The 23,247-nt window shown below is 40.0% G+C and overlaps 1 protein-coding gene across 12 annotated transcripts in view; it reads right to left on the bottom strand.

The window, feature by feature from the left end:
• large1 (LARGE xylosyl- and glucuronyltransferase 1) overlaps positions 1-23,247 on the bottom strand; it is a 150,150-nt gene that overhangs the window by 28,208 nt on the left and 98,695 nt on the right. For 3 of the 12 annotated variants that reach the window (XM_081603760.1, XM_081603758.1, XM_081603757.1), the window contains 2 exons: positions 18,211-18,406; positions 3,430-3,817 (listed from right to left, as the gene is read on the bottom strand). In XM_081603760.1, the coding sequence (XP_081459886.1) occupies positions 3,506-3,817; positions 18,211-18,406 (508 nt within the window). In that variant the 3' untranslated portion in view covers positions 3,430-3,505. Of the gene's footprint in view, positions 1-1,013; positions 2,802-3,420; positions 3,818-10,717; positions 14,692-18,210; positions 18,407-23,247 lie in introns of those variants that run through there. The other 9 variants (XM_008401201.3, XM_081603765.1, XM_081603762.1 and 6 more) reach the window with 6 other exon arrangements.

The raw sequence follows: 23,247 nt of genomic DNA, 5'->3' as shown, positions 1-23,247 counted from the left end.
GTAACAGCAGCAGGAAGATTTTTAGATATTAAAGAAATCCAAGCAGATCAGATCCATACCATTTTGAGTGCCACTGAAACAACAGAAAATACTCAGGATTAGGATTCAAGCTTTTATAATGGTCCTAGCATTCAATGGAATGCTAGAAGATTAATAGCCAATGGACAAGAATTTAAACGTTTATTTATGATTTAGAAACAATCCCAGATATAATATGTGTTCAAGAAACATGGTTGAAACCTAACCTAGATTTTAAAATTCCTGAATAAGAAAGACAGGATATAAGTTATGGTTGTGGAGGTGGATGTGCCACTTTAATTAAGGATGGAATAAGAAAAACACAACGAATAAGGAATTAGAATGTGTTAATATAGAAATATTTAATATATTTAATAAATATTTAATAAAGAAAATAAGGAAATATTAATAGTGAAATGTTTAAGGAAATAGCAGGAACATTACATAGAACAGAATTATGGTGTGGTGACTTTAATGCACACAGTCTATGGGGTAGCAAGAAGACAGATCATAATGGTATCATAGTTGAAGAAATAATGGATAAAGGTTATTAGTTTGTCTTAATAATGGAAAAGGTACAAGAGTAAATATACATAAAAGTACAGTTTCATATATAGATGTTACATAAATAACTGATTGTCTTGTTAGTTCATGTGAATGGCATATTAACAGTGAGTCTACATTAGGGAGTGATCACTTTCCAGTGAGTACAATAATTAATGACAGTATAAATAGGCAGCAAGATTTCATATTAACCAGATGGTGTTTCAATAAAGCTAATTGGAAAAAATGTAAAATAAATTGTGAGGAAACCAGTCATATGGTTACATTAAAAGGCAACATTGAAGAATGTACAAAACAGATAACAGAACACATTTTAAATGCTGTAAATTCTAGTATTCCAAAAACAAAAGTTAAATGTAAGAAAAAAGTAGTTCCTTTTTTCTTGGTGGAATGATGAATGTAGTAGAGCAATTAAAGAATTCAACAAGGCAATTAAAATACTACAGAAAAATTTAACAAGCGAAAACCTTATTGAATATAAAAAGAAAAGAGCAATGACTTGCAAAATTAGTAAAGAAGCAAAAAAGAAAACATGGAGAGAGTATTGTTCCTCAATAGGTTCAGAAATAAAATTGCAGAACATTTGGTCAATGTTTAGGAAAATCACTGGGAAAAGGAATAATGTTAAAATGCCAGCCTTAGTCAGAGGGCAGGAAATATTAGTTTTAAATAAAGATAAGGCAGATTTATTAGGGGAGACCATTTGCTGCAGTTCATATTGGTGAACATCTTACAGACATTCATAGACAACAGGAAATACAAAAACTTAGAAATCATAAGAATTTATTGGAAAAATGTCAAAAATGCATGTCAATATTAGACATGAATATAACCATGAAAGAAATGAAAACAGTATTGAAAGGGACAGGATACTCAGCTCCAGGGGAGGATCAATTATGTTATGCTATGTTTCGACAGATTCCAGAAGTAACATTGAAATTAATATTAAAATTATTTAATAAAATATGGAAAGAAGGTTTAATAACAAATAGCTGGAAAAAGGCAACAATACTTCAGTTTAATAAACCAGGAAAATATCCATACCATACCATACCAACTTTATTTATAAAGCACGTTAAAACAACCATAGCTGATACAAAGTGTACATTAAAACACAACATAACAAAAAAATTAAAAAATTAAAAATAAAAACTCTTACAGTTTAAAAACCAACAAACATACAATTTAAAACTAGATCCTGCTGGAGTTGAAAGCCAAATAAAATAGATGGGTTTTAAGATGAGCTTTAAAAGTGGACAGTGAAGGGGCCTCTCTAACCTGCAATGGCATGTCATTCCATAACTTAGGACCCATGACAGAGAAAGCCCTGTCCCCTCTGAGCTTCCTTCTGGATCTCGGAACCTCCAAGAGCAGTTGATCTGCGGACCTGAGAGACCAATAGGGTATGTAGGGATGAAGAAGCTCAGAGAGGTAAGCTGGGGCAAGATTATGCAGTGATTTAAAAACAAACATATGAATTTTCAAATGAATCCTAAAATATACAGGCCAGTGGTCATATGTTCCCTCTTTCGAGTTCCTGTCAAAAGTCGTGCAGCAGCATTCTGAACTAGCTGCAGATGTGAGAGCAGCGACTGACTGACTCCCAGATAAAGTGAGTTGCAGTAATCTAGTCGAGTCAAAATAAAAGCGTGGATCACCGTTTCAAAATGCTACCTGGAAAGAAAAGATTTCACTGACGCCAATCGCCTTAAATGATAAAAACTGGACTTAACCACGGCTCTGATTTGGCTGTCCAATTTAAAATCACTGTCCACCTTAAAACCAAGATCTGTAATAACAGGTTTAAAATATACCTCCAAGGGTCCCAGGTACCGGGCCCTTTGATATGGGCTGTCAGGTTCCTGTATGACCGGTGTCAGAGTCTGGTCCGCATTGGCGGCAGTAAGTCGGGCTCGTTTCAGGTGAGAGTTGGACTCCGCCAAGACTGCCCTTTGTCACCGATTCTGTTCATTACTTTCATGGACAGAATTTCTTGGCGCAGCCGAGGTGTTGAGGGGATCCGTTTTGGTGGCCTTAGGATCACATCTCTGCTTTTTGCGGATGATGTGGCTTCATCAGACCGTGATCTGCAGCTCTCCCTGGAGCAGTTCGTGGCCGAGTGTGAAGCGACCGGGATGAGGCTCAGTGTCTCCAAATCCGAGGCCATGGTCTTGAGCCAGAAAAGGGTAGAGTGCCTTCTCCTGGTCAGGGGGGTCGTCCTGCATCAAGTGGAAGAGTTTAAGTATCTGGGGATCTTGTTCACGAATGAGGGAAGAAGGAAGCGGGAGATTGACAGGATTGGGGTAACGTCTGCCGTGAAGCAGGCGCTGTACCGGTCCGTTGTGGTGAAGAGAGAGCTGAGTCAAAAAGCGAAGCTCTCGATTTACCGTTCGATCTACGTTCCCACTCTCATCTATGGTCATGAGTTTTTTGGGTCATGACCGTAAGAACGAAATCACGGATACAAGCGGCCGAAATGGGTTTCCTCCGCAGGGTGGCTGGGCTCTCCCTTAGAGATAGGGTGAGAAGCTCTGTCATCCGGGAGGGACTCAGAGTAGAGCCGCTGCTCCTCCACGTCCTCACCCTATCTCTAAGGGAGAGCCCAGCCACCCTGCGGAGGAAGCCCATTTCGGCCGCTTGTACCCGTGATCTCGTTCTTTCGGTCATGACCCAAAGCTCATGACCATAGATGAGGGTGGGAACGTAGATCGACTGGTAAATCGAGAGCTTCGCTTTTTGGCTCAGCTCTCTCTTCACCACGACGGACCGGTACAGTGCCCGCTTCACAGTAGACGCTGCCCCAATCCGCCTGTCGATCTCCCGCTCCCTTCTTGCCTCATTCGTGAACAAGATCCCCAGATACTTGAGGCAGGACGACCCCAGGACGACTGTCCGAGGGGCCAAAGGGGTCGGGTGCATTGTGCTATGGGCGGCAGCCGAGCGAGGGGACCCTGGCGGTCTGATCCTCAGCTGCAGAAGCTGGCTCTTGGGACGTCTCAGTCACACACAGAAAATCCAGGTTTTGGTAACTGAAAAAGTCCCGAAGAATAAAAGTTTTATTCGCAAGCGACCTGGCGTTTATCAGGCCAATCCTGACAGGAACTGGATCATGGGCTTCAACAGGTTGGGAAACCCGGTACAGTGGTCTCAGGTTTTGGAGACACTGTCGGCGCATGTTGAGCCGGGAAGGGCAAGGGCGGCGGTGTAGAGGGGCTTCAACGCCGACTACGTAGGCCTGTCACAATAACAAATTTTGCTTAGTGGTTAATTGTCCAAAAAATTATTGTGATAAACGATAATATTGTTTCAAGACCTTTTGATACTGATTTAATGGAAATGATGTAATAATGCATGCAATTTCCTGCCATAGATAGATGCACTTTATTTTCAAAGGAACACATAACACTGGAACTGATAAACAACCAAAAACAAAAATAAAATTGATTCTCAGTCTCCATTAACAAAAAACGTACTTGAATAAAAACAAAACAATATAAAGCCAAAGTAGAAATAAATGCTGCATTCAACCAAAAGAGTGCAGATTATAAAGTCTGTATTGCCCTTCAGTAATCACTATTTTTAAATAGAGAAGATGGGCACATCCGACTACCTGATGCAATAGTTCACACTACACGATTTTTTGCCCCTATTTTCTCCTTATGACAACGTTGGGCGTTCCAAGATTGTCGCTGGTGATTTCGTAACCCATCATCCTGCAGTGTGTGGTGTGTTACAGTAGGTCGTCGTGGCCGCTCCGATCTAAATCAGGGGTTTTCCCCGACTGGGAGCTTTGACACTGAATGTGACAGGTAGTCAATCAGAAAGCACGGATTCTCCTCCGTGCTTTCTGAGGGGAAATTACGGAGGGGAATCCCTAAAGGCTGACACAGCGCGAACCCGAAGTCCAGTGGACATTGGAGATTATGTGTGGAAACAGCATTAATGTTTAATCAACATTTTGTGCAAAGAATATAGAAATGACAAGAGGAGGAATTGGAGTCAAATTGCTACCGCAGTTGATTAACCCGGTAACTTTTCAGCTGTTCTTCGTTAACGTGACATAAATAGGTTATAATGATTTTCATTCAGTCAGGACTTTATGCAGACTCTAGCCACATGCATCACAGGTAGATTCTAGTAAAGCATTGATTAATTCCTGTGATTAATGCCTGATTTTAAAGCTTAGTTAACTGGATTTGTAGCCATTATTTTGTGCCCATGTGGCTGGACACCACACGGCACGACGAACCCGATCGAACCGTTATACCTAGGATTTCTGTCGGCTCATGTGTGGTCTGTCAGGTTTTGAAAACAGGCCGACAATCGGCCGACAACTCGTGTAGTGTGCGCTGGACATTACACTGAGGAAGGGAGGGTCAGTGGAGAGCTTTTTAGAGCCTTTTTTTCATTCAGTGTCATCAATAGAAAGAAAAAAAAGGCAGGAGGAGACGATAAAGCTGATAATTAAAATGAGGTCGATAGGTTTAATTTATCGTGCGATTAATTGATTTATCGTTTATCGCGACAGGCCTACGACCACGTGCACCAAGCAGACATCAATGGGATCCAATAAACGCTGAGGCACCCAAGAGCCTATAAATGATCCATGCGATGATCGGGTAAAAGGAGAACAGTGCGTCAGATAAAACTTCAGCTTCACCAGCCAGCCGCTTTGTCTACCGCGACGACGACGACGACGTCTCCGCCGTGAAAGCAGCGCAGGAACCCGGAGCAGGTGACTCGGAATCTCCGACAGAAGCGGGGGCAAAGATTGTTGGCCAGCAACATCAAATAACTCCATATCCTGGGCCAAAGGTTGGAGGTCTAGTAGTGTGTTGCAATCATACACCAGCAGAGACTCAGTTCCATAGATGACACAGGTCAGAAACAGTATAAACATAAGCAAACATGAGAATGACAGAAGAGCAGCCACACACACCGGCGCCATCTTGTTTTTTCCTATCAGTCCAAATAATTATAGACCAATAGCTTTAACTTCTCATTTAAGTAAATGGATGGAGAAAATAATAGTCAGTAGATTAGGTTTTGTTCTTGAGCATAAGAAACTAATGAATGGATACCAGTGTGGCTTTAGAGTAAGTAATGACAGAGAAACCTTTAAAAATGAAGGAGGCAATGATTATAGTATTTTTTGATATAGAAAAAGCATATGATTCACTGTGGAGAGAAGGACTACTTCTAAAAATTTATCAGATGGAAATTAGTGGAAAGATGTATAACTGGATAGCAAATTTTTTGCTGGATAGAAAAATAAGAGTTAAGATCGGGAATGATTATTCAAAAGAATTTAATGTTGAAAATGGGATACCTCAAGGTAGTGTAATCAGTCCAATCTGATTTAATATAATGATTGATATTTTTTCGGATACCGATAAATGTATAAATTCTGCACTGTATGCAGATGATGGGGCCATATGGATGAGGGGAAAGAATATAAAAAAATGTAGTAGGAAATATTAAGAAGGTAATTAATAAAGTAGAAAATGGTCTTATGAATTGGGTTTTAAATGATCAGCAAGCAAGTCTTGTTTTATGGTTGTTACAAATAAGAGAAACATTGATACAGGAACAATAATACTATATGGACAGCCCTATTTAAAGAATTTAAATATCTAGGATTATGGTTAGATTATTATAGTTCTTATTCATGGAAAACACATATAGATAACTTAGAAACTAAATGTCAGAAAGTTTTAAATCAGTAGATTTAAATCGGAAATAACTGGGGTGCAGATAGACGGTCATTATTAAACATATATAGGGCTCTTATGAGTTCAATAATTGATTATGGCAGTTTTATATATGGAGCAGCAGCTATAATATAATTACCTCAAAATTTATTCAGATGGTTCTAAAAATCTCAAAGGATGTGTGGGAATAGGAATATATATATACCAGAGTTTTAAATTCCCATATCTAAAAGATTATCAGATCACCTATCTGTTTTCACAGCAGAAATGTTGGCAGTTATATTAAGCTTACAGTGGGTAGAGGAGGTTCGACCAGACAGGGTGGTGATATGCACAGATTCTAAAGCAGTCTTAGAAAGTATTAAGGGAGAAGAAAATAATAGGAAAGATTTAGTATTAGAAATTCAGCATTGTTTATTTAGATTATATAGAGGTGACATTGATGTTTGGTTCTGCTGGGTACCAGCTCATGAAGGGGTAAAAGGAAATGAAAAGGCAGATACCGTATTTTCCGCACTATAAGGCGCCCGGGATTATAAGGCACACTTTCAATGAATGGCCTATTTTAAAACTTTTTTCATATATAAGGCACACCGCACTATAAGGTGCATAGAATAGATGCTACAGTTAGGGTTGCCACCCGTCCCGTATTGTACCTATACGGAACGCGATTTGTTCCGTTCTCTACAATGGGTAATAATAAAGAAGTGGCCCCTCAGTACTTTACATAGTAGGCTGCCCCAGTCATTGTTTCACTCACAGTGTTGGTGTTGCGATATTGTGCCCAACTGCTTTCTGGGTGACACAGACCAACCGACACGCTGCCGCCGCAGTCTCTGTCTCTCTTCCCCCGCCCCCGCCTGGTCACCCTTCTCTGTTTGCGCACAGCATGTTCGTGGAGAAAGTGGTGCTAAATGACCTGCAAACGACCTGATCATTGACGGTCTGTAGGTAGATAGGTAAGTCAAACTTTATTAACAAACCAGCGTTCTGACAACTATCCCAGCATGCACCACGCACTTCTTCTTCTACGGGCGAAAATGAAGTCGGCGGCTGCTTACCGTAGTTGCTAGACCTGTTGTGGCTCAATATTGGTCCACATATACCACATGTGAAGGGGTGGGACTTTTGTAGGTACTTTTTTCTAATTCATAAAAATGGCATTCATCAGTAATAACACGTTTTATGGGAAGAGACAAAGTAAGTGCATAAAACATTTTATTACCTTACAAAGACTGTGGGATTAAAAAAAAATGTTGATTGGACAATATCTTTTTTCCTGGTAGTCAGGAGGATATTAATGAGAGAAACAGAAGGGAAGAAATAATAATGATCAGATTAAGAGTAGGTCATACCTATTTGAATTATATTTTATATTTAATAGGGAGGAAAAATAATGATAAATGTGAAGGATGTGGAGAGAAAGAAAATGTAGAACATGTATTAATGAACTTTAGAACATATGAATCTGAAAGGGAGAATTTGAAAAGAATGGTTGGAAGGACAGGTCAAGAATGGAGTCTGAAAGGAATGTTAGAAAATGAAGGAAACATAATGGATATTTATAGATTAAATGTATATAGCATTATTTATTTTTCTTCAAAAAACAAGATTAATAAATAGAATTTAATAGATGTAAAGAAATGTTGCTACACACTCGTGTACAGTAGGTGGCGGTATGCACCTTAAAGTTGCTTGCGATCCACCATAATAGAAGAGAAGAAGAACAACACCACACATGGAGTCACACAGCATGGAATATGAGGGATGTTTCAAAAACCTGTTTCCCACTACCAAAAGGCAGGGTGAGTAAACCTCCAAAGAGCTAGTCACTAAATGTGCCATCAAGATCCCCAGCCAAGACTGTGATTTGTTATTTGTCTGGGATGGAAGGTCACACAAAACCAATGTGCCCAAATAATTCTACAAAAATAACCCAGACAAAGTGTGGAATCTAAAAGGGAGTTTGAGTCAAAGACAACCTCAACTGAAATTGAGGGTCTTTTATTATTTATCAACTTTATTTCAGCCGGGGCACCTCTGGCTTCCATAAGGTACTGTTCCATAATAAACAATAAAAGGCCCTCATTGATTCAAACTATTGTGCAGAGAATTTTTGTTCCAGCAAAGGTTAATATGAAAAGAATCCCTGTTTTTGCCATTCATGGACATGAGCTACCATATTTAACAGCAGACCTTGACATTAAAAGTACACGGACATCTTTACCTCTTCAATATTTGTGTTGCTGAGAATCTACCATTTCCAACAGTGCTGGGTCAAGATCTGCCTGTGTTGTGTGACTTGTTGAACTCCAGCAACATATGCAACATTGCATAAACCAGATCTCAGACTAGAGAGAGAGAGAGGGGTTTTTGCAACCACTCTATGCCTTGACCTATTATCCGGACCAGGAGACTAAGAGGAGATTACAAGCTGTAAATGTTGTCTTTTATGTTGACCAGATACAGAAATGACTGGAAAAAATGACAGCATTGGCCCAAGCTTATAAGGGAGCTTGTAAGCTTCATCAAAAAGCCTGATATGACCAATTAGCCTGCCAGAGATCGTTCAGTCCTTGCCAGAAAGTGTTGGATAGGACTGCTTACTGTCCAAGTGCAGACAGTATGCTGTTAACAAAATGGCAAGGGTCATGTGAAATCCAAAGCAAACTGGACAAACAATCTAAAAGATTACCATTCCAGATCAGCCTCACTTTAGGAGAGTACTCCATGTGAACCTGCTTAAAGAATGGGTGGACAGACCAGAAGGCAGATGATTCAGGAGGTTTCAGAGGAGGAGGAACAGGATAATCAACACCTGCCAAAAAGCTGTTTCTGGATCTGGACCACGTTTCTGAAGAAAAACCAGCTCAGGTCAGAAATTTGTGCAAATTAAATATGTTCCAGGAAAATCCTGCTGGAACAGACATTGTAGAACATGACATTGTATGTGAGTAGAATGATTTACATAATACTTGAGCGCTTGCTGGATTCACTGTACATGTAGTTGTGGTAAAGTCATGTCATGGAGTCAAGCTATGTCATGCGTGTTGTCTTCAGTGGTCGGAAGTCTCCTGAAGAAGTCTTTGTGAGGGGTCTGCATAAATGGCTGGTTGGGGTCTTAATTCAGAGCTGATATACAAGCCCTTTTTTTGTCTGGCCCAGTTTCTGCCAATGATCCAAGAACCATAAGGTGCTAATCAATGCACCAGCACTAGGAATCCAATATGTCTGATGCAGCTTTGAGAGTATGTGATTCCTACCACTATGACCCATCCCTTTATGACACCAAAAAGGAGTCATGTCATAATGGCAGGTGGTGATCTTATTCTTATTATAGAGTAAGATCTGCAATGTGAAGATTTTTTTAGCAATAATGACAGGAAGTTTGGAATCTTCAGACATGACAGGCTGCTGAGGCGCCTTCCAACATCATCGTTCAGAACAGGATTCAAACTTGTATATGTGGCTGCTTCGTTTCACATTCTCTCCCTTTTGGAGACAGGAGATTTCTTCAGCATATCATTTCCTCTGACAGAACTTGATTATTTGAATTTCAGCATCCTCAATATCTCCAGTATGGAGCTCAACCTCAAACTGATGAGCGCCTTCAGACTGAGTTGAATCAGATGGAGGATAGAAGCCTGTCTCTTCTCCTTTGCAATGCAAGAGCAATGTTTTGAGCCTCGAAATTCAACCCATCACCCTGACAAGTCCGGGATGAAGCACAGTGGGTCAAAAGAGCCAAAGAATCATCATCTTGTGCAGGTGAAACATCAAAAGGACTTTGACTTCAGGATCTTCATGTGGAAGTTCCTCCATGAGACAGAGACAGAGACTATGTAAGGAATGCAGGACCAGATAGCCATGTAGTGTCATGTAGAAAAAGTTCTGCCATCACACCTGTGGAGACAAGGTCTTTCATGAAGGCAGTGCTGTCTTTGTGGAAGTATTTATCTCTGATTAATCTTTTCTTCAGGCTGAAGGCATGTTGTTCAGCAATCACACAGTTATCAGGAATTCTGTCTGTGAACAGAATTCTTTCAAAGGCAAGGCAATGCTGTAGTGTCCATCATTCCAGATTACTGCCCAACTCCAGAAACTTGGAATCTTCTTTTGACAGCCCTCAGAAGCCCTCAGGCAAGAACAGCTGTTCATGCTGTTCTCAGGGAAGTCCATGTTGAATTGTCTTTTCTGTAGCTTATCCAGTGTTACAGCATAAATTCTGTTGCTGGTGACTGTTGATAGATGTTGTGACTAGAGATGTGCCGATCAGGTTTTTTCCTGCAGATACCGATACCGATCACCCATGAGGGCCGATCACCAATACCGATCACCGATACCGATCACATAATTATTTATTTTTTTATCATAAACACTACCGGTTACATTATGTGGAAAAAGGAACCATGAATTCACCTTAATTTAGACAAAAACTTGTTTTTAATAACTTTTTCCAAGAAGAAAACTAAACAAAACAGGCATTCTGCAAATTGTACTGCTATCGGTAATACTATCTTTAACAGACTGATAACATTTGAAGGATCTGAAGAGGCTAAATAATGCAAAGAGCCAAAATAAAACCTCTCAACATTGCCAAAAAAATTCAAGTATAAAACTTAGCATTCAAAGGCAAATACAGGTTCCATTACAATAAACAATCCTGAGTTACAGAATAAAAACTTCCTGATAGCATGGTGGCTAGCTGATTACTGCTAGTTCTGAGTGGCTGTTTCTGACTGAGCGGAGTAATTATGCAGAACAGGGAGGAGATCGATTATTTTTTAGAGATTATCTGTCTCATGTTAGGACAGCGAAAGTTTTAATACGTATGTAAAATGTATTTTTTTAAGTTAGATGCTGCAGCTTTACACAGAGGTTCGGTGTGAGAGTCACTGCCAGGTGGAGCAGAAGCGGCGCTCCATCTGTGAAATATTACTACCTGTAGCGCGTAGCAGCGGTTCAACAGCGAGAACAGAACCAGCGTCTTATATCGCAGCTCGAAGATTTAAATAATTTTGCGGGTTATTTGTTTAGCTTTCTGACCGTCATGCTAATAATCCGGATGAGTGTTTGTAGCTGTGTGCTGCTTTACCTGCTATCTGATCCTCCGTCTTTTTTACTCATCTGAACCATTCAAGGTCACAGGTCACAGTTAAGACCACTAGTCTGAACTGTGACAGGAATATTCCCTGCCTCAGCATCAAAATTGAACTGGTGGATATCGAGTATACTTGCATGTCTGAAGATTTTACATGCATTTTCTACATTCCTTGCTAATGTGTCCTGTATGCAGGCAACCAAATCAGACACCATCCTTCCTTAGAAATGAAATTTTCTTATTATGAAGTCTTTTTTCAAGCAGAGAGCATAACTCCAGTGTGTGTCCACCTTTGCAAAACAAATCTTCACAGCAAACTGATGGTCTTGAGGCTCCATTGCTGCTCTTGGCTGATAAATTTGTTGATGGAGCATCAGATAGGCTTCCAAAGACAAGATCTGTAGTAATTTTAACTTGAGGCTCAATGAAGAAAACAATGCCAATACATGTAGCTCTGTGATGCTGCTTCTCCTAGATGTCACATGCTATTATTTGGCATTTACCTTAGCATTTAATATGGCAATCTTCTAATCAGAGCAAGCAAGTGTGTTTAATTCAGAAATATCATGAATTTCCTCCATCACATTGCAACATCTACGTAAGAACAAACAGTATGCCTGAAGAGCTTTTCATGAGTGAACTGTATTCAGATAAGCAGATGCAATAACATGTCCATTTCCAAAGTGCTCATACAGCACAGTCTTTGCTTTTACATATTCAGCACCATATGTTGAGAACTTTTGACAAGTTCATTGGGCTGCCCACTGGAGTACTGTGTGGATGCAATCATCAGAATTACCAGTCTTTGCTTTGACAATCGGTTCAAATGTGCACATAAAGGCTTGAAAATGGAGAGGATCACAATCAAAATGTTAAATTTCACTTTTGGCTAGCAAACAGAGACTTTGCTGAAGGGCCAATAAGAAGAGGGGCAGGCTTTCTTCTTTGTCACACTCTGGTGCTCTGCATTGTCATTAACAGTGTTTCTCTTCTGTGATAGAGAAACACTATAACAGAAGAGTGTTTCTGTTATAACTTTTGTTTGTGGAACAAACTTTTGTTTGTTCCACAGACTTTTGTGTCTGTGGAACAAAAGTCTTTGCATCTGCTTTAAGAATCTCAAGAGGATTTCATTATGTTTTAAAATATGACTCCATTCTATTGGATTTTCGTGAAGTGATTTGAATCCAGTTTCCTTTACTTTTGTAGCAGTTGCAGCTATTTTTATTGTCTCTAATTGTTAGTCCTTACTGAATCAGTTCTGAGTCAGTTATTTTATACACTGAGCCTAGTTGTTTGTTAGCTAGCCATTACCTGTTTATTGTTGCTGTGTCCCATCTTTCTCACTCATTTGATTTTAGTCGGTGTTTGTTGTTTGAAGTGGTGATCTTATCCCCCTTTTCACGCTTTACATTGGTAGATTTACTTACTCGCTAAGTACTCGGGTTCAACCATTCAACCAGGATCGCTCTTGCTATGTGGCCATCTTGATGGTGGTCTGACCTGAAAGCCTCCCATCTTAATAAAATGACTACCCCCTCCTGGATCTGCGTCAGTTTGCCTACAAAGCTAGCAGGTCTGTAGATGATGCCAACAATTTGGCTCTTCATTTCTAATTGCAACATCTGGACTCACCAAGAGCTAACAACAGGATCCTGTTTGTAGACTTCAGTTCTACGTTCAGTGCAATCTTGCCAGATCTACTCCAAGTCAAGTTCTCTCAGCTCAATGTTCCCGACACCATCACCAACTTCCTGATGGATCAGAGGCTGTATGTGCAGCTAGGAACGAACATCTAAGAGACTCAGATCACAGACCCACTATCCCCTCTTTTCTCAAGGACCTTTCCTTCTTCTTCGTGGACTCCTCTTCCTGAGCACCACCATCACCAGTACCTCAAGTAGGAGCCGAATCAGTTCGACAGAGATTGATGTCGTTCATGAAGACCCAATGTATTTGTCCAACAACTTAAATTCAAAAATCAAAAAACTCAAAACTCAAAGGTGACCAAAACAAAAGCGAATCCAAGTCAAATAGTCACTTGATGCACAGTGGATTCTGGTTTACGCAGCACAAAGGATCAAAAAGGTCAAAATATAGTTCTTTGGTTTTATTTTACAGTTCAGGCAAAAAGGTTACAGGCTTCTGCTTCTGCTCTGATTCCTGTACCTGTTCTCTGACTGACAACTAGTGAGACTGATGTGACTGATGAGACTAATTCCATAGGCTGGTAAAAAACTTTATGACCAATGTTATTACGCAATAGTCAGCCACACACCTACCTCCTCTCAGACTCCTCCTGACCGACTATTGGCCAGCTCTTCGTCTAACGAGTCCGCGAAGCCTCTACCTCCTGAGTATTACCACAGATGAGTGTATAGAGGGCATTCTATTTAAGCTGGAAGCTAGAAAGATGCGTCTAGACTCTAACCACCTTCAGATCCTGAGATTATGACCTTTTACAGTTAATGGATCAAACATCCAAATAGCCCGTAGTAGCCTGACTCCAGAAACCACCCCAGTTAACGGCAGCTCTTTCTCTATTAATAACGTGCACTTGTTGCAGTCTAGATAACTTCAGAGACTCGGCACGAGTCCCAAGGTCATTATTTATCATAACTAAAGAAACGTCTGAAGCCCCCCAATTCACTAGGATCATGAACATTGATTTTATATTAACCAGAAGAATAATTGTTCCTATGACTTAATTAATTTAACTGTCCACAACATGAAGTAGACTTTAATATTTTATTAGCAAGCTTTAGCAGGGGAAAATGACATACAGCTATTCCAATCAAAAACCATAAGATCAAAATATAAAAGAATTTCAAAAAACACACTTCCCTTCTAGTCCCTATACTGTGTCACTGAACCTTAAGAGAGGCTTTGGGATGCAGTTCCACTCTTTCCCAGATGCTGAGTTGATCTTGGCAGCAGAAAACTCTAAATTCCATGGTCAGGGACCCATCTTGCTGTAGCAGAGTCCTTTTTCAGAATAAATCCAAAGTTGAACTGGTGAATGTTCTTCATGAGCTCAGTTCTTTATCCATAGGTGATCATGAACTGGTTCTTCATTCACCAGTTCATGAAGAACTGGTGAATGTTCTTCATGAGCTCAGTTCTTTATCCATAGGTGATCTTTGTCTATCCCCCATGTCTACTGCAGCATCGTTGAGATGTTTCTTGGGTTGAGAGAACCCCGGGTTTTTAGAGCAGCGCGAAGTCTTCACCTTCCCGTGGTTTCAAAGTATAGCCCCAATCTTGATCCTGCATCTTCTTATGGTCTTGCCTCGATCGCTGCTGGAACAAAGAACCCCGTTCTTCTCCTTGCCTCTACTTTTTATACCCTCGGTATTTCAGCCGTGTGCACATCTGTGACTTACACAACTATCTAATTCTGCATCTTGGTTGTGCTTGCACAATCTCCCATTGCACCATTTCGTCAGCCACTTTGGCTAACTTCCTCTTTTAACATCTGGTGCTTTAGCTTATTTCACAATCCCACTCCCTGGTTTTTCCATTCTCACATCTCTTGCTCTCACGCAACCTCTTACATTGTGACACAGTGTTAAGACATCTCATCTAACTTTAATAAGATCCTTCATTTATGATTTCTCACATTTACTCTTTAGTAAATGCTTTTTTCCGGAGCAGGAAGCAAAACTTCACAGCCACGCTGTGAAGCCGGAAAAAAGCGGTTGATCATCAATTGACATTTCACCATTTTCAAAGCAGGTGAACCACGAGAAAACTTGAGCTTGACAAATAGCATCATCCTTGTAAGCGGTATTCAACATTTGAATGGTTTCCGATGCTTTTTTCCCGAGCAGGAAGCAAAGCTTCAGCCATGCGCTGCTCATAGAACTCCTCCATGAAGAAAAACGACGGCTGGACAAAACAGCTCTTACAAGAAGATTCACTGTGGGTAGACGAAACCTTCCACATCAACGCCGCTTGGCACACTGATTGAGAAGGCGTGGTTGAACAAATACCTAGCGGCAGAATCGTGTACTACGAAAACTGCGCATGCAGCAGCGTCATTCTGGAAACTTTTGGGTACCCCCTTGTATATATAGATTACCTGTATTATCTTCCGCTTATCCGGGGTCGGGCCGCAGGGGCAGTAGCTTCAGAAGGGAGGCCCAGACTTCCCTCTCCCCAGCCACTTCTTCCAGCTCCTCTGGGGGAATCCCAAGGCATTCCTAGCCCAGTCGAGAGGCATATTTCCTCCAGCATCTCCTAGGTCCTCCCCGGGGCCTCCTCCCAGTGGGACGTGCCCAGAACACCTCACCAGGGAGGCATCTAGGAGGCATCCTGACAAGATGCCCGAGCCACCTCAACTGGCTCCTCTCGATGTGAAGGAGCAGCGGCTCTACTCCGAGTCCTTTCCGGATGACTGAGCTTCTCACCCTATCTCTAAGGGAGAGCCCAGCCACCTTGCGGAGAAAACCCATTTCGGCCGCTTGTATCTGTGATCTTGTTCTTTTGGTCATGACCCAAAGCTCATGACTATAGATGAGAGTAGGAATGTAGATCGAACGGTAAATTCCAGCTCAAGACCATGGCCTTGGATTTGGAGGCAGAAACTACTAAGCTAAAAACAAATCACAAAGTGGATGCCACCAGTCGCTCCAATATCCAAACTTTGCATTAATTTTGTGATCTCCCTGTATTTGCCGCAACTCCGTTCGCGCCACTACACTGTTCCGCTTGTCTTTCACGGTTACTTGCACAACTTTACTTTGTTTCTTAGCAACAAAACACAGCCCATCGTTATTTATTGAACATCTGTGATTTCCAAAAACAAAAGAATCTAATGTTGCGTTTCATTTTTTACGTTTGGAAGCTCATTCCCTGCCACATAAGCGGAAAAGCCGGTTTTTGACATTTCTCTGACATTCGGAAAAATTAAGCCAAGCTAACTTAATTTAGCATAACTCCGGTTTTACTTGGCCTATCAATCGTGGGCCCCCTGACGAAAAATTTGTCTGGACCCCCCCTGTGCAGCTGCTGTTACAATTTTTTTTGTCTATTTGACCCATAAAAAGCATCATAATTTTAAAGGCTTGCAAATGCCTTGCTTTCTTTGGTTCAATACTGATAATTAGCAAAATATTTACTGCTCATGAATTTAACATCAAACAGTCCACATCCAGTATGCAAGTAGGTTGCTTAATTTTTTTCTTAGTTTTTCGATTACTGAAATGTCTCTCCCCATGAGCAACAGTCAAAAGTTACATGCAAAATACACATAAAGCAAAATGCTATGTAGTTGCATTTTATTCAAGCTGCAGTACATAACTTTAATAAAAAATGTTTTCTCCATATTTGTTAAAGCTGTCATGATGTCGTAGGAGTTTGTTATGAGACAGATAATCTGTGAAAACAATCAATCTCCTCCATGTCCTTCCTGAACTACTATTTCTCGCTAAAGTAATGCACTGTTCTAACCAAAACAACCAATCAGAACTAGTAGGACGCTCTTAGCGCTGTCAATCATGCTCATTCACTCACTGCTAAACGTGCTAATGGTGGAGAAACAACTTATTACAAGAAACCGTTTATCTGCCTTCATTGGTAGCTATGCTAACTAAACTGAGCATACACAGTTTGAATCTGCAAAGCTCTGTGCTATGCTAGCTGCAGCACGGCACAAATCGAGGGGGAGGAAGGATGAGCAGCACTACATGAGATTGTGATTGACACCACTAAAGCTCTCCTGCCACTTTGGAGGAGAGCTTTAGAGGAGGAGTGCTGGTTGTTTCTAGCACTGGGAGAAGGCAAAGAAAATAGATTTTTAACAGATTACCTCTCTTACCATACTGTCACAACATAATGACAGTTTTAACAAATATGTGAAAAATATATATTTTTATAAAAGTTACATACTGCAGCTTTAATTTCACTCAGGTTAGAACTGCTGCTGACTGACTCATCTGTTAAGTGGTAAAAGGAACAAGGACAAGTTAAATATATGAATATGTTGGTAATTTTTTTCTTTAATTCATTAAATGCTAGTGAAAAAGAGGCAAACAGTAGTTTGTAGCTAAGCTAATTATGCTAAATGGTTGATAATCTCACACAGTCTACTCACCGCTTGGAGAAAAACTGGGTTATAAATTAACACTCTTGCCTTTTTCTCTGTCTCCCTCTCTATTTTTTTTTTGAAAACCTGATTTTATAACTTTTCTTAGCAGCATAGTAACTGCCACAATTGTTCTTGTTTCCTACTGTTTGCTGCTAACAGTGTCATTCTCAAGCACTCTAAGCAGTAATGAACCATTTAACGCAGATAGGGGGGTGTTCAGGACAAATATGGATGTGTGTTTTTTGGTCTGGGAGTGGGAACATGAATTTTTTTACTGCTAAAAACAACCTTTGAAAATACAATATGATTAATTTTTAATTGACAGGGCCCCAATTTATTTTTATTATTATTATTATTTCTTTGAACAATAAATAAATATATTGTGGAGGGCCCCCTGTTGGTCAAGGCCCCTAAAATTGTCCTCACTTTTCCCCACTCTACCGGCCCCTGTGGCCTATTAACACAATTTAAAAACTGGTTTATAATGTGCACTTTAAGCACAAGTTGAAAGTGAGACTGGGGGAGGCAGAGTCTTGCTGCCACGCCGTCACAAATCAGACATGTAAAAAAGACGTACAGGCCTATGGACCCCTATAGTTTAACGTATCGATACTGGTGGATGAAAAATCAATATCTTCCGAGGGGGGAAAAATTAATAAATATTGCAGAATCTATATAATTATACAGCCCTACTTTTTAGTTTAAGTAAAAAAAGAAGAAAGTATAACCTGTGCATCAAGCTCCATGATATGAGCCACCTTGTTCCAGCCAAAGCCCACAAAACGACGGTCATACTCAGGGCTGTCTCTCTTCACCATCACATAGGGCTCAAAGTCAGCCTCCCACAGCACTTTGTAAGGTGTGGTGGCTGTCCGCCATTTGGCAAAGTTAGTTGGCGCATGGCCTTTGGTCCACACGTGGTATCTATAAGGATCAGAGAATGAAAAGAGGAGAAATTAAACAATGCAATGAGCTGCAATAAACAATTTTTAGTAACATTTTTTGGACAGGTTGTGAATAATACTGTCATGACACCGTCATAAACATGACATAACACCTGTCATTAACATGAGTAAGTCTTCATGAATATTTGACTGTTGTCGTAAAGTGTCATTCGGTAAATCATGACCTTTAATTGTTGACATTATTCAAAATGTCTGTTATGACAACTTGACATTAACCAAGAAATCATGATCTGACATAAATTTGTTTTAAAAGCATTACTGATTACACTTTAAAAATTATGTAGCTTTATGTTATTAAAGCTAAAGTTTAATCAGTAATACTTTTATGACAAATTTATGTCAGATCATGATTTCTTGGTTAATATTTATTAAAAGCCCAAGTTGCAATATTGCACCACAGAAGAGGTGCAGTGTAGTGCATCTCTTCTATGGTGCACTACATTGATGCTATGGTGGCACACTGGCTCAATACTTTTCCTTGTGTTTTGGAAGCACTAACATGGATTGATTCACTTTGCTTTGGGTGAACCACCTCTAGACTAAACATGAATCACCACTACAGTAAACTTGCTCTTCTAAGAATTGTTTTTTGCTACGAATGGAATGTACTCTGATGAAAATATAGTATGCATTAGAATACTTAAATATATTTTAAATATCCAGTATTTTCTGAAGAACACTTTTAATATGTTATCAAATACACTTTACATGAATTTGTTTAAAAGTATATTTTAAATATACATTTTAAAAATATATTACAATGTATGCAAACAATACTTTTCTGAAGTTGTACTTTTGGTAGTATTTTCAAATATCTTAGTGTGTATCTTAGTAAACCTTAATAAATCTCAAAATAAATACATTTCAATAATATTTGTAAGTACTTTGTAAATAGTGTCGAATAATTAGACTAATTATATTTCAATAAAATACTTTCAGTGTTTTCATATGCTATTAAGTATGCCTTTCTGGGTGCCTTAATAATCTTTTAGTATTTGCTTAAAAAGGCAAAATAAATAAACAATCCTTATGGTGGAACTTACAGTAAGGTTGTTTAACAAAGTAATAAATATTTTGTTCATGCCTCAAAACATCAAACGTTGACAGTTTAATGACAGAAAAACATTACTTGTCCTTATCACTAAATGTAGGATGTATCTTCAGTTTCACATCTCTCCGAATACGATCTGCTTTTCTCAGTTCTTTAACGAAAACACGGAAGTTATCTTTACCCAATTCATTTTCAGACGTAAATTCAATCAGTGAATGGCATTAGCTCCAGTTCACACTCCAAACCAGATGGTGGCGGTAATGTACACTTTCAGTTTTTTTGAAAACCGCCATAAAAAGAAGAAAGATCACAGTGAAAGAGAAGAAATGCTCTGCTCTTCAAATTCACCATATTTGCACATATTGCCTTGAAGGTAGAGAGGACCTTGATAATAGTTAGTGGTTTTTGTCATTTCAATCTGGTGACCTCTTATTCCGAGTTAGATGATAACACAACAGGACAAGGACTGGATGGAAATTATTCTATTCAGGTGTGGTGCAGCAGAGGCACTTCTAAAAGTTGCAGGACACCGGCCCTCGAGGACTGGAGTTTGACACCCCTGACCTAAAGGATTGGTGGCCTCATCTCATCCAGGGCAAGATGACTCCACCTCCCCACACACTCCTTCATTGCCTAATGGGAACAAAGACTCTTCTCTAAAGACCTCATCTCATCAAGACATGGGCAGCTCATCAGAAATCTCATCACCTGAATTGAGTTTTCTTAACTTCAGTGAGAAACTGAAATGGGTTCTCTCCTGAGCACCCAAAAAGCATGTTTCCTGGATACAATTACTTATTTTCTTAGTGCTCAAAGGGCAAAACTACCTGACTCTGATTCCCCAGAGTACCCTCCAATTGTTTTCTGTAGTCTGAGATTGGGTGCCAGACACATCCTTACACATTTCTTCAAGAATGTGTCTAACCCACCAGCACTACAAAACAGGACAGTACCTGTCTGGGTCACTAAAAGAAAACTTACAAAAATACAGTCTCCTGAAATCAAACATTAGACCCATCCCCTGCCTAAAGGAACCTGAATCTCAAAAACCATCTCTCACTAACTCACTCAAACTGGCTCTTTTATTAACACCAAAAGATTTACTAATTAATGACTTCATCACCCAGCATAATAATGATGTTGTATTCCGGACAGAAACATGACAATACTGAATTACCTTTACTAACTGAATTAGAACCTCAGAATTACATTTTTTCAAATGAGAATAGAAAACATTTAAAAAAAAAATTGAAAATACCATAAATTGTAACTAAATCTATTTGGGTACTTTTACCTCTTTTGAAAATCTGAGTATTGAGGTAAAAGGCCATAAACTAACTACAGTATTTTTCAGACTATAAGCCGCACCGGACTATAAACTGCAGATATCTCTTCCGCTCTAGGTTTCCCACAACGATGCAGCACGCAGCAGAGGGGGACAGACACCCAAAATTTGAGTCATTACAGATCATATAATGATCTGTAATATCACATTTATTACGATTGAAAAAAAAAAAGTTGCCAAGTTTAGAGTTAACTGATTACGGTAGTTTCCGAACGGTAACTGTAACAGTAAAAGTGCTGATCCTTTGTGTCAGCTACTAGCATTTGCTAAATAAAAATAGGTGCCTCCTTCTTCTTCAGATTTCAACTGCAGCTTGCATCCATTATTGTTGCACTACTGCCATCTACTGGATCCTAATATCTATACCTCAAATTCTCAAAAAGATCCCAGTATTATTTAAAAAAAACAAAAAATCTTTTTCCCCTCAATGCTATTTATCAACGACATTCTCAAATTTTAATTCCCTATTAAAACCTAATTCCGTTTTAATGGGTGCTTTCTTCTTTTATTTCCAATTTTGACTTTCAATGATTCACTTCCTGCTAAAGCGCCCCCTGGTGATGGAAGAAAAATCCACATATAAGCCACACCAGACTATAAGCCGCATGGTTCAAAGCTTAGGAAAAAAGTAGCGGCTTATACTCTGGAAAATACTGTAACTTTATACAAAACTGCAACATAAGTAGAAAACTTCCTTACTGACTTTCATTAACCTTTTTCTATCCTATGCATGTACTATGATTGTTTAATAACTGTCAGTGACTTCAACATTAATATTGATAACTGTGACGGGGTTCTCTTATGCTTGGACAAACAAAAATGACTGACCAAGGCCAGAGATCACTTTGGTGAAATTTATTCAGTTCAAGTGAACAAAAAAGTGGCGACATACAAAAACATCCAAGGCAGGTTTAACAGCAGACAAGACAAAAGTACCTTCCATGTAAGAGTCCATCACCTTCACTGTGATCTGGCAGACGTCTAGCTACAGACTGCCTCCCTGTGGCGCAGAGCCCTGCTTTTAAAGCCACAGGCTCTGCCCACAGAAACCAAACAAGCAAAAAACAAAATTACTTCCCACTCAAATGAACTCTTAAAGGATACAAAATAATGATGATAATAATAATAAGAAAAATAAATAAAACTTGTAATCAAAAATACAATAATCAATTTAATAGAGAACATTCAATATGCTCCGATGACATCATCACATGACTCTCCCCTGGCGCGCCACTATCCGGAAATAACTCTGCTTGAAAACAAAACCGGGAAAATGTTTGGAACTGAAAACAGGTTAAGATGGATATGCCAACTAAAGCAGGAACACCGCGTGTGCACCCACGATGAACCGCATCAGTTTAATCTGCAACAGAAGTAAGTTAGCGATTGTGAGTCCGTGCCTGTTGACACGGACTCATAATTAAGTCCCGGCTCGTGACGGCTCCTCCGTCACATCACCCCTCTCCTCTCCAAGGTTGGCAAAATTCGGCAACCTAGAAAGAAAGTCTGCCACTTTATTAAGTCTGCCACTCCTATGACAGATGGTAAACTTGTAAGGTTGAAAGGACAAATACCACCTAGTTAGACGATGATTACTGTTCTTCATGGTGTTGATCCAGGTCAGGGCACGATGATCAGTCTCCAAATCAAATTCTCTGCCCAGCAGGTAGTATTTGAGACTTTCCAGAGCCCATTTAATGGCCAGGCCTTCTTTTTCCACCACAGAATACCTCACCTCTCGAGGTAGCAGCTTGCGACTCAGGTAGAGTATGGGTTGCTCCTCCCCAGGATCTCCTTGAGCCAGAACAGCTCCTAGGCCGACTGTGGATGCATCTACCTGGACCAGGAATCTTTTACTGAAATCAGGACTTTGGAGGACAGGAGATGAACATAGGTGAGCTTTCAGAATGTTAAAGGAATCTTCACACTCCTGGGTCCACACAACAGGATTCTTCTTGTCTTTAGCTGTCAAACTTGTGAGTGGAGAAGCAAGTGTAGAAAAATGAGGCACAAACCTTCGATACCAACCAGCTAGTCCCAGAAATGACCGCACTTCCTTCTTGGTTCGGGGACGAGGGCATTTTTGGATCGCTTCTACTTTATCCATCTGTGGTCGCACCTTTCCCCTCCCCAGCTGGTAACCCAGGTATCTGGTCTCCTGTTGTGCCCAAACACACTTTGAAATGTTAAGTGTCAGTCCTGCTCCTCCAATCTTTTCCAACACTCTTGTTAGATGTGAGACATGCTCCTCCCAGCTACTGCTATAAATGATTACATCATCTAGATAAGCAGCGCTGTAGTCTTCACTTCCTCGCAGTACTTTGTCCATCAGCCGCTGGAAGGTGGCTGGAGCACCATGCAAGCCGAATGGCATCACAGTAAACTGGAAAAAGACCAGACGGGG

Source organism: Poecilia reticulata, chromosome 23 (genome assembly GCF_904066995.2).
Source record: "Poecilia reticulata chromosome 23, P_reticulata-male-v2, whole genome shotgun sequence".
Classification (NCBI taxonomy): domain Eukaryota; kingdom Metazoa; phylum Chordata; class Actinopteri; order Cyprinodontiformes; family Poeciliidae; genus Poecilia; species Poecilia reticulata.
Note: the sequence above shows the minus strand (reverse complement) of the source record. Positions and strands in the feature narration are given on the sequence as shown.